The 12487-nt window shown below is 37.9% G+C and overlaps 1 protein-coding gene and 1 long non-coding RNA gene across 3 annotated transcripts in view; one reads left to right on the top strand and one right to left on the bottom strand.

The window, feature by feature from the left end:
* LOC127845581 (uncharacterized) overlaps positions 1-12487 on the top strand; it is a 478937-nt gene that overhangs the window by 18799 nt on the left and 447651 nt on the right. The window lies entirely within an intron of this gene.
* The window catches only part of LOC127845162 (calcineurin-binding protein cabin-1-like), a 125293-nt gene that overhangs the window by 8511 nt on the left and 104295 nt on the right, over positions 1-12487 (bottom strand). For both annotated transcript variants that reach the window (XM_052375923.1, XM_052375932.1), the window contains exons 34-37: positions 11415-12345; positions 8439-8549; positions 3997-4160; positions 160-400 (exon numbers count right to left, since the gene is read on the bottom strand). In XM_052375923.1, coding sequence (XP_052231883.1) covers positions 160-400; positions 3997-4160; positions 8439-8549; positions 11415-12345 — 1447 coding nt within the window. The remainder of the gene's footprint in view (positions 1-159; positions 401-3996; positions 4161-8438; positions 8550-11414; positions 12346-12487) is intronic.

Below are 12487 nucleotides of genomic sequence, written 5' to 3'. Positions count from 1 at the left end.
TGAGATTGGAGCTATTTTGTTTGCGAATGCAGCATCTGGAAATGATAAGTGGTTCGTTGCAGTAACGGACTTCTTTCGTAAGTATACGTATATTATGTTACCTATTGGGCGAATTGCAGAAGGCAATCGCCCCAAAAACAAGTTTAACCACCAGCATACCTCATACTTTCTCAGTACCACCCTGTAAGCCTCTGAAAACAGTTTCTTGATGCGTTCTGGGTACTTGTTCAGCTTTTGAACACCATGCTCCCAGATCTTGTACACATCTTTAAGGAACTGATGTCGTACATCACTATTAGTTTCCAGCTTCATGTCCTCAATCTGAAGCTCTACTGCGTCCAGGGTGTAACGGTGCGACTTCAGCGCGTAGCAACGCTTCTCTGCGTCTCTGAGGTACTTCCTGACAATTGACAACAGTGTGCAGCTCTTGTTAAATTCAGAATGGAATGCTATCAACTACAAACATGCAGGCATTTCCCCAAGATCATTGGCGGGCACAGCAGCAAGGGTGTTGATGCGGGTGTGTGGGGGCATTTTGCGTGTAGCTTAAAAAAAATCTTTATATTCTTCATGAAAATCTACATAACTGTAGAGCTATTATAAGACATTTCTGTAAGATATTTACTTGTTTTCACTCAATATTTCATAAAAGTGTTATAACATTAAAAAACAAACATAACGACATGATCAGAACAAGAGATGTGTTCGTCAGAAACACAATGCCCCCTATTGCGCCGATTTGATTTTTGTTGTTGACCTTTGACCTTGAAGGATGACCTTGACCTAAAAGGATGACCTTGACCTTGTTGAACTTCCACCACTCAAAATAAGCAGCTTGATGATAACGCCGCTTTGATTTTTTTGTGACCTTTGATCTTGAAGGATGACCTTGAAAAATGACCTTGACCTTGAACTTCCACCACTCAAAATGTGCAGCTTCATGAGAATGCTGCTTTGAAATTTATTAATTTTGACCTTTGACCTTGAAGGATGACCTTGACCGTGAACTTCTATCACTCAAAATGTGCAGCTTCACGAGATACACATGCATGCCAAATATCAAGTTGCTATCTTCAATATTGAAAAAGTTATGGCCAATGTTAAAGTTTTCGGACGGACAGACGCCATATATTTGACATTTGATCTTGAAGGATGACCTTGACCTTTCACCACTCAAAATGTTCAGCTCCATGAGATACACATGCATGCCAAAAATAAAGTTGCTATCGTCAATAGTGAAAGATTTTGGACGGACGGACAGACGCCATATATTTGACATTTGACCTTGAAGGATGACCTTGACCTTCACCTTTCACCACTTAAAATGTGCAGCTTCGTGAGATGCACATGCATGCCAAATATCAAGTTGCTATCTTCAATATTGAAAAAGTTAAGGCCAATGTTAAAGTTTTTCGGACGGACAGACGCCATAAATTTGACATTTGACCTTGAAGGATGACCTTGACCTTTCACCACACAAAACGTGCAGCTACATGAGATACACATGCATGCCAAATATCAAGTTGCTATCTTCAATAGTGAAAAAGTTATGGCCAATGTTAAAGTTTTTTTCAGACGGATGGACAGACTGACTGAAATACTGACAGACAGTTCAACTGCTATATGCCACCCTACCGGGGGCATGAAAACAAGTGCTGCGGCAATATTGATTTTTAAGTCCTGGTACAGTCGGCCCGCTGTGCTGAAACCGCTTGGGGAAAAGCCTGCCATGATAAGCCTGCTATAATGACCACCAACCAGCGTTAAAACTTTGATAAGGATATATATTCTGTGACTCGCCTGATATTATGATCACAAAGACATATTCAAAGTTGAATATTTGTAGCAGTTATAGAGCATATGTAAACTTGAAGATGAACACTTAAACTAAAACAATAAATGTGACCATTTCAAGAAACTAGATTTGCAAATTTGCAAATTTTACCAATTCATTAAGTTGAACTTAAATTAAAAAAAATTCTTCCTTCAGTTACATGGACCTTGACATTACTGGCCCCAAATGCAATCCCACCCTAGGTCTACAATTAACCATTTTAAACACTAAAGTCCTAAGTACAAAGGATGCAGTATATTGATGTCCTATGTACAAAGGATGCAATACATTGATGTCTAAAGTAGAAAGGGTGCAATACATCGATGTCCTAAGTACAATGGATGCAATACATTGATGTCCTAAGTACAAAGGATGCAATACATTGATGTCTCAAGTACAAAGAATGCAATAAATTGCAGGTACAAGTTACCACACAAAATGATCCTGAAGATATGTATAAAGTTTGAATATTAAATATTTGTATTAGATTTGTATTTGTTGAATACAAACAACTGAATTTCATCTTGCACACAAACCTGAACAAAAAGGAGCATGATCTTGCTTTAAAGCTGGTGGAAGGTATAGGTATTGGACAGTGCTGTTTATATAGACCCTGAACCTGTACATTAAGTTTTATATCAATATGTATCGTAGACAAAGAGATTATGAGGTTGTTATACGTAACACTTAAATTAACTTTTTAAGTTAAACAAGGGACAAAATTGTCACAAAATGACATTTTTATTTAAAAGAAGTCTCTTGTAAACAGAAATTTGTAAACAGAAATCAAGTCTAGGAGGAAAGTGTTACCCTTGATAAGCTTGTGCAGACTGCACCGACTTATCTGGGAGGACACTTTACGCACATGCATGGGGCCCAATTCTACCTTAACTTAACCCTTTTCCCCATAATAAGCAAAGTGAAAATGGCTTTTGCAACCAGCAGACAAGAGGACCAAGATGGCCCTAGTTCACTCACCTGAGAGGAGTCGGTTTATTCAATCTTTACCAAACTTCAAACTTGACCTAGATATTGTCCAAACAAACATCCTGGTCAAGTTTCATCATTATTGAACCAAAACTCTGGCATATGGAGTGTTTTTGTTTTTGTAAGATTTGACCTGGTGACCTATATTTTGAGTTGACCCCCCCCTTACCAAACATCAAACTTTGCTTACAAAATTAAATATTATGACCAAGATTCATAAAATCTGAAACAAAATTGTGACCTCTTAAAAGTTTACAAGGATTTACATGTTACATGTATTCAACTTACTGGAACCATTTTCGAAATCAACTCTCATATCAAGGAAACAAATGTTCTGACCAAATTTCATGAAAATTGGGCCAAAAATGTGACTTCTAGAGTGTTCACATGTTTTCACTATGTACATATAGAGAAAAATGCCCCACCCACTGGCGGCAATGTTTTTTCACCTATCTGGACCATTTTCAAACTAGTCCGACATATCAATATAACCAATGTTTTGACCAACTTTCATGATGATTGGGCAAAAATTGTGACTTCTAGAGTGTTTACAAGGTTTCTCTATAGCCAAATAAGGAAAACTGCCCCGCCCACTGGCGGCCATGTTTTTCAATGGACCGGAACCATTTTTGAACTCGACCAACATATAATTAAGGCAAACATTTTGACAAAGTTACATGAAGATTGGGCATGAAATGTGACTTCTACAGTGTTTACAAGGTTTTTCGTTTTTTTGACCTAGTGACCTAGTTTTGACCCAGCATGACCCAGTTTCGAACTTGATCGAGATATCATTGGGAAAATCTTCTGACCAAGTTTCATGAAGATCGGACATGAAATGTGGCCTCTAGAGTGTTTACAAACCAAATGTGGAGGACGGACGGACGGAAGACGGACAAAGACAGGTCACAAAAGCTCACCTGAGCAATCAGGTGAGCTAAAAACCAGAACAGCCTGCGAGTAACTTGCAGTCTGTTCAGGTTTTATGCCTTTTGCTGCTCATTAGTAACTAAGGGTTGGAAATGAAGCCTTTACCGGTAAAACTTGAATTTAAGAAGAAAGGAATTTATTTGATGTAACTTTCTAAAGGACTACAAATGTGTCAAAATACCTATCCAAGTGTTAAAGGGTTAAATGATCATAGTCTTTGGAACAGTATCCCAGGATGGACCCACCTTCCTGGCTCAGGTTGCCTGTTCAACTGCAAATGAACCTCATGCAGGGTCCGGGAGTCGTGTTCTTCCCGCAGAATGTGAAGTAGAAGCTCAATACAGCGGTTGAGGTGCGCTGGAAAGCTGCCCGATCGGTCTATCTCGTCTATTGGGATCTTCCATATGCACTGGCAGAATAACAATGACACACCTTGCAATAATGGTGTTCTACAGTGACTGGTAAAGGGATGTTCAGAGTGATTGTTTTGCCCCAGATTAAAGCCTCCTACAGGCTGTTTTCCAATTGCAAAAAGTAAAGCTGGCTGTTTCCTCATGGCAAAAAGTAACTTTTCCCCAAAAAACCCAATTATTGAGTTTATTATTCAGCAATTTAATTCCCCAGCACTTTATCATTCAAATTTCAGAAAACAGTTAAACATGCACTTATACACAATTGGCATACTGTTATTTATTATCATATTAATAATGTTTTTTTTTTTTTAACTATTTCATGGTCTATAGTGCTTTTTTCCCCCAATAAATGTGCACAAGCTGTTAAATATAAAGTGAAAAAAAAATCACTGCTTCAAAATAGTGGGCATAATAATGTTTTAAAGTAAAACAAGAGGGCCAAGATGGCCCTAGTTCGCTCATCTGAGAAAATTGGTTCATTCAATCTTTACCTAATGTCAAACTTGACCTAGATATTAACCAGACAAACATCCTGGTCAAGTTTCATCATTATTGAACCAAAACTCTGGGGAAGGGAGTGTTTTTGTTTTTGTAAGATTTGAAATGGTGACCTATATTTTGAGTTGACCCCCCTTACCAAACATCAAACTTTGCTTACAAAGATTTTGTACAATATAATGAAAATTTGGACAATCTAAGGGCAATAATTATGGCATTTATAATTTAATTTTGCTCATCATCAAACTTGACTGAGATCTTTCAGCAACTTTGATAAAGAATGCTTGAGAAATGTGAATGCTACAGTGTTTACAAACCAAATGTGGACACACAGACAGCGGACAAAGACCAATCCTAAAACCTCACCTGAGCAATCAGGTGAGCTAAAAAGTGTGTTTCACCGATTTTAGCCATTTTCCAACTTGTCCAAGAAATCAATACAACCAATGTATTGACTAAGTTTCACGATGATTAGGCAAAAAATGGGACTTCTATAGTGTTCGATCACAAGGTTTCTCTCTATATAGTCACATAAGGAAAACTGCCCCACCCCCCTGGCAGCCATGTTTATTGACCCATCGGGACCATTTGCAAACTCATCTGAGATATATATAAAACAAATCTATTCACCAAGTTTCATGATGATTGGGCAAAAAATGTGACTTCTCGAGTGTTCACAAGCTTTTTTTACTATATCAAAATAAGAAAACTGCCCCTCCCCCCCCGGCAGCCATGTTATTCAACTGACCGGAACCATTTTCCAACTCAACTCTCGTATCAAGGAAACAAATGTTCTGACCAAATTTCATGAAAATTGGGCAAAAAATGTGACTTCTATAGAGTTCACATGTTTTCACTATATACATATAGAGAAAAATGCCCCGCCCACTGGCCGCCATGTTTTTTCACCGATCTGAACCATTTTCAAACTCGTCCGACATATCAATAAAACCAATGTTTTGATCAACTTTCATGATTATTGGGCCAAAATTGTGACTTCTAGAGTGTTTACAAGGTTTCTCTAAAGCCATATAAGGAAAACTGTCCCGCCCACTGGCGGCCATGTTTTTCAATGGACCGGAACCACTTTTGAACTCAACCAACATATCATTAAGACAGACATATAGACAAAGTTACATGAAGATTGGGCATTAAATGTGACTTCTACAGTGTTTACAAGCTTTTTCTTTTTTTTTTTGACCTAGAGACCTAGTTTTTGACCCAGCATGACCCAGTTTCAAACTCGATCGAGATATCATTGGGACAAATCTTCTGACCAAGTTTCATGAAGATCGGACAATAAATGTGGCCTCTATAATGTTTACGAACAAATGTGGACAGACGGACGGACGACAGACAAAGACCAGTCACAAAAGCTCACCTGAGCAATCAAGTGAGCTAAAAACAAGAGCTGTCACCATAGGATGACATATGCCCCCTATAAACGCTTTGATAGAAGTTATAGCATTTTTCGAAACCTAAACGCAGATTTCGAAACCTAAATGCGGACCCTAAGTTCAAGGTCAAGGTCACAGGGGTTAAAATTTGTGTGCGTATGGAAAGGCCTTGTCCATATAAACATGCATACCGAATATGAAGGTTATATCTCAAGGGACATAGAAGTTATGAGCATTTTTCGAAACCCAAACGCAGATTTCGAAACCTAAATGCGGACCCTAACTTCAAGGTAAAGGTCACAGGGGTAAAAAATTGTGTGTGTATGAAAAGGCCTTGTCCATATACACATGCATACCAAATATGAAGGTTATATCTCAAGGGACATAGAAGTTATGAGCATTTTCGAAACCTAAACACAGATTTCGAAACCTAAACGCGGACCCTAAGATCAACGTCAAGGTCACAGGGGTAAAAAATGTTGTGCGTATGGAAAGGCCTTGTCCATATACACATGCATACCAAATATGAAGGTTATATCTCAAGGGACATAGAAGTAATGAGCATTTTTCGAAACCTAAACGCAGATTTCAAAACCTCAATGCGGACCCTAAGTTCAAGGTCAAGGTCACGGGGAAAAAAATGTGTGCGTATGGAAAGACCTTGTCCATATACACATGCATACCAAATATAAAGGTAATATCTCAAGGGACATAGAAGTTATGAGCATTTTTCGAAACCTAAACACAGATTTCGAAACCTAAACGCAGACCCTAAGTTCAAGGTCAAGGTCACAGGGGTTAAAAATGTTGTGTGTATGGAAAGGCCTTGTCCATATACACATGCATACCAAATATGAAGGTAATATCTCAAGGGACATAGAAGTTATGAGCATTTTTCGAAACCTAAACGCAGATTTCGAAACCTAAACGCGAACCCTAAGTTCAAGGTCAAGGTCACAGGGGTAAAAAATTGTGTGCGTATAGAAAAGGCCTTGTCCATATACAAATGCAAACCAAAATATGAAGGTTATATCTCAAGGGACAAAGAAGTTATGAGCATTTTTGGAAACCTAAATGCAAAGTGTGACTGAAAGACGGACAGACGGACGGACGGACAGTCTGATCACTATATGCCCCCTTTTCTTCAAAAGGGGAATAAAAACATCCAACCTCGAATAACAATTAACACATAAATGAAACACAACTACACTTTATTATTATGAAAACATTAATAATCAAAGGGGAGTAACTACTGTAAACTTAAATGCAATATTTTGAAGAGTTGTCTCGCGTGTTACATGACCTTAATTCATGATTGTTTGCAAGCCTTTTTACTATATAAATATAAGGAAAACTGCCCCGTCCCCCTGGCAACCATGTTTTTCAACAGACCGGAACCATTTTCAAACTTAACTCGCGTATGTGACTTCTAGAGTGTTGACATGTTTTTTCACCGATCTGGACCATTTTCGAACTCGTCCGAGAAATCAATAAAACCAATGTTTTGACCAACTTTCATGATGATTGGGCAAAAATTGTGACTTCCAGAGTGTTTACAAGGTTTCTCTATAGCCAAATAAGGAAAACTGTCCCGCCCACTGGCGGCAATGTTTTTTCAAAGGACCGGAACTACTTTTGAACTCAACCAACATATCATTAAGACAAACATTTTGACAAAGTAACATGAAGATTGGGCATGAAATGTGACTTCTACAGTGTTTACAATTTTTTTATTTTTTTTTGACCTAGTGACCTAGTTTTTGACTCTGCACGACCCAGTTTTGAACTCGACCAAGATTTCATTGGGACAAAGCTTCTGACCAAGTTTCATGAAGATCAGACAATAAATGTGGCTTCTAGAGTGTTTACGAACAAATGTTAACGGACGGACGGACGGATGTACGACTGACAAAGACCGGTCACAAAAGCTCACCTGAGCAATCAGGTGAGCCAAAAACTATTTCATGGCATTTTTTTATATAAACAATGCGCTTACTTCTGAAACCTGGTGTTTTTTTTATTAATAACAAATTTAACAATCAAACAACGATAAAAAAGTCCAAACTCATATGTATACAAATAAAATAATATCTTCTTGATTACCAAGACGTAGCTTTGCATGGCATCAATTCTAAGTCCTTTTATTTAATAAATGAATTACTTTTCCTTAAGACAATTCATAAAAAAAACTTTAAAGGACTTCAAATTTCATAGTGAATGAAAAAGGTTTGACAACTGATTACTTTCATTGTAAGTAAAAATATCGCTAGGGGGCCACATGCTGTTCAAATCACTTAGCTTATTATGAAATTGCTGGTTTCATTGTTTATTCAAAAGGGAACCCTGGATCTTGTATACCATGCATATCACCCATGTTACCTGGAAGAACTTGGCTGGCTTACGTTCACCAAACAGACCCGCGCAAGGCATGTAGCTGTAATTTTTCCAGTTGGGGTTCCCTAGCAGGATGTTATGGGCCTTCTCTAAGTCCTGAATGAAAACATGGCACATGTAAATAATATACAATGTTGTTTTTCTTTGCATTTGTGTCTTTTCAAAACAAGACTGCAGAGGGCCCTACACTGCAATCCCGAGTAAGTTATACCAGGACTTCGCTTATAATACTGATTTGATGGTAAAGCTTTGTAAAAAATGTTTGTACCCATATTTTTTATCATGCCTCTACCTTGATGTTGGCTTGATACAATGGAGCCTGATATAATTATACAACTTAAGAAGGCGTTTATATCAGTCAATGTTAGGAGACATGAAGATTGGGTAACACATGTGACCCAGACAGTTAAGAAGACTTCTTCAATTCAAATTGGTAAGTTAGTTTTTGATCCCATGCCAATATGTTTCGATTACAAAAAATCAATCCAACAAGGGACAAAATTGTCACAAAACCAGGTTTTCAAAAAAATATATTTATAACAAGAGCTTTGTCACAGACGTGACATATACCCCCACATGATGCATTGACACAGAATATTTTGCATGCTGTCTTCACAAAACAAGAGAAGCTAATTTATGGCGATTCTTAAAAATTATTATGCCATTATCATTTATGGCCATTTCGACCTTTGAACTCTTGAATTCTTTCGCAAGATACGCCGTCCAATGACTGTGAACAAAATAATTGTACATTTTCATTTTAAAATCTCACAATGAATGACATAGTTATGGCTCGGACAAGATCATTTATGGCCATCTTTGACCTTTGAACTCAAAGTGTGACCTTGACCTTGGAGATATCGACGTAATTCTTTCGCATGACACACTGTCCAATGATTGTGAACAAATGTACCTAGTTATTTTAAAATCTCACAATAAATGACATACAGTCCAACCTGTCAATAAAGACCACTCAAGGGATTTGGTCGTTGTGGTCTTTGTTCACAGGTGGTCTTTATTCGCAGGGTCGATCGAAACTTTGCAAAATATGCTAGTAGTTTTTTAACAGGTACCTTATCTATGTATGTGCTCTATTGTTTAAATGTTTGAATACTTATGCATGTATAATGAAATAAAGGATTGAAAACCCAGTTTTGTTTTACATGTGTATATTTATTACATGTGGTATTTCTATTCCCTTATGTTTTTATTATTTATTTAATTTATCATATACTGCATAAATAACTATTGACATACATGTATACGTACATGTACATGTAATTCTACAAAGAACAAAGTACAAAATACACATAACATAGCAAACATTTATACATGAATAACTACTACACAACCAGTAAAGTTGACAATGATGGACAATAAATGATATCTTATATTTATATAAGACTGAAAACATCCAAGAATAAGATTCCAGACAGATACTCAACATACCAGTAGAAACAACAAAACACAATAAGCACTACGACCCCCGTCCCCCTCCACTCAAGACACACACACAATCAAAACACTCACTTAAAAAAATCACTTTAAAATGCTCTGAATTTGAGTTTTTCCTACACCAAGATCACTATCCACTCTTCTACAACTGTGTCCTTTACCTAACAAACTAATGACCTTAACGCGTTCTTCCAACGTCAAAAACTTACGCTTGGAAGCCATGATGGTTAACTTGAACTGACAATTACTTTTCTATAATTTATGAACGGTTATTACGGAGAAATTTAAGAAAAGAATAACTATTAAAATGTTTGTCTTCAATAGGCATCGTAAATGATATGAAACGTTAATTTCCTTAATGTGTTTATGAAAGCTCAAAATTTGTCGTTGATATTTTTGGCAATTAGTACATTAATCGCGAGTCGCTTAAATACAAAGGCAAGTTTTTACACTTTCGACAAACTGTCAAATGCATAAAAGAAGCAGACGACTACCAATTAGCAATGCATGTTAAATAAACAAACAACTGCTATCAAGTGCAATAAACTGTCACTTGCAAATATCTCCATAGCGACCGACGAGTCCACTGGTAAGATGTGTATCACATGACTACGCAGCGTCCTGGCGGCCATTTTGCTTTTTGAAAGTTGCGAAATCGTTGATTTTTATGATTGCAGTGGTCGTTGTAAGCTATCAAAATGGAGATTTGGGAATGTAAAAGGGTGGTCGTTGGTCTTTGTTCACAGGTGGGCTTTATTCGCAGGTTCAATATATAGTGAAATCGTTCGGGAGGAAATCGGTGTGGTCGTTATTGACTGTTGGTCGCTATTAACAGGCGGTCGTTCGGGCAGGTTGGACTGTAGTTACGGCCCGGACAAGATCATTTATGGCCCTTTTTGACCTTTGAACTCAAAGTGTGACCTTGACCTTTGAGATTGACTTATTTCTTTCGTGTGACACACCCTCCAATGATGGTGAACAAATGTTCCAAATGATTTTAAAATCTCACAATGAATGACATAGTAATGGCCCGCAAAGCTCATTTATGGTCATTTTAGACCTTTGAACTGAAAGTGTGACTTGACCTCCGAGATATCTATGTAATTCTTTCGCACGACACACTGTTTAATGATGGTAAACAAATGTGCCAAATGATTTTAAAATCTCACAATGAACGACATAGTTATGGCCCGGATAAGCTCATTTATGGCAATTTTTTACCTTTGAACTCAAAGTGTGACCTTGACATTGGAGATATCGACGGAATTCTTTCGCGTGACACACCGTCCAATGATGGTGAACAAAAGTGTCAAATGATTTTAAAATCTTACAATGAACAACATAGTAATGGCCTGGACAAGCTGGTTGCGCGCCTGCCGACATTCGCCAATCTAATAACCATTTTTTTCCTTCGGAAAACCTGGTTAAAAAATCACCCTCAAAGGAATATTTAAGGCCCCTGGAGCATTTATTAGAGTATTAACGGTTTGCATAGCAAATACTTGCCGTTTGGTATGGAGAATGGAAATACAGGTAAGCCAGCCTGTAGTGAGACTTGTAGTGGGTGGGGAAACGTCGCATGCACAACTCCAAGGCATGACGACATTTCTCTATCAGAGCCTGGTGCAGTTCTCTCACAGGCAGCCTCAGGAGACTGTTAATCTGGTCTTCAAATCTTGCTGCTGATGTTAGACTAACAGCAGTTTCCTCTGGATTGCTAACTTGCAGGATTGTTGGAATTTCAGTCTGTTTCATGCCATCTGCTACAGGCAATTTCTTCTCTGAGGAGTCGTAATTACTAAGCTCAGCCTCGATGAGGTCTTCTATATGCAGCAGTACACTTTTCACTTCCTGTTGCATGTCTAGACTCTGGCTTTCAGCTTTCTTTTCAGTGACCGCAGCAGATGCTTCTCCAACTTCCATTGGCTCTGCTACATTCTCATCTGCTTTACTTATGACCTGAGCTTTTGGTGACTCACACTTCATATAATGTCCATCTCCCTGACCTTTATCATCATCTTTTCCACACAAGATACTTGCAATTGAAAACGGCTGTTTCTTTATACCACTAATTTCTGTGTCTTTTCCAATTTCAATTGCAGTTTTGTAATTTTCAGAAGTCATTTTTTCAGTTTTATCAGCCATTTCCTCCCCTGTAAAGCTCTTTAGTGGTGGTGCACCTGGTTCAGTGGTCAATGTCAAATTTTCAACTGATTTTGAGGACTGCTCTTCTGCATACAGTTCAAAAGTGGTTCCTGCTTTTGAGTACGTCTCAACACTGCCTTCTGTCACTTCAATAACTGTTGGACCAGCTGATGTCTCATGGGATGAACTTTTCTGGCGAAAGTATGTGTGGTCAGCAGACGACAATTTTGGTTTTGTAGGAGAAGTAAACTCGGAACACGAGCTCTCATCTGCTGAGGAAGCGGATTCCCTCCTGAAGAACATGTGTTTTTTAACCATTCCCTGCTCATATACAAATTTTGACCTGTTTAAAACGGTGCTTTAAGTCCCTTATAAAATCATGTTAAAGATCTTTCTTTATAAGTTTAAGTTTGAAGGCCACTTTTCCAACTTTA

Source organism: Dreissena polymorpha, chromosome 1 (assembly GCF_020536995.1).
Source record: "Dreissena polymorpha isolate Duluth1 chromosome 1, UMN_Dpol_1.0, whole genome shotgun sequence".
Lineage (NCBI taxonomy): Eukaryota > Metazoa > Mollusca > Bivalvia > Myida > Dreissenidae > Dreissena > Dreissena polymorpha.
The sequence above is the reverse complement of the archived record's forward strand: the minus strand, read 5'-3'. Positions and strand labels throughout refer to the sequence as shown.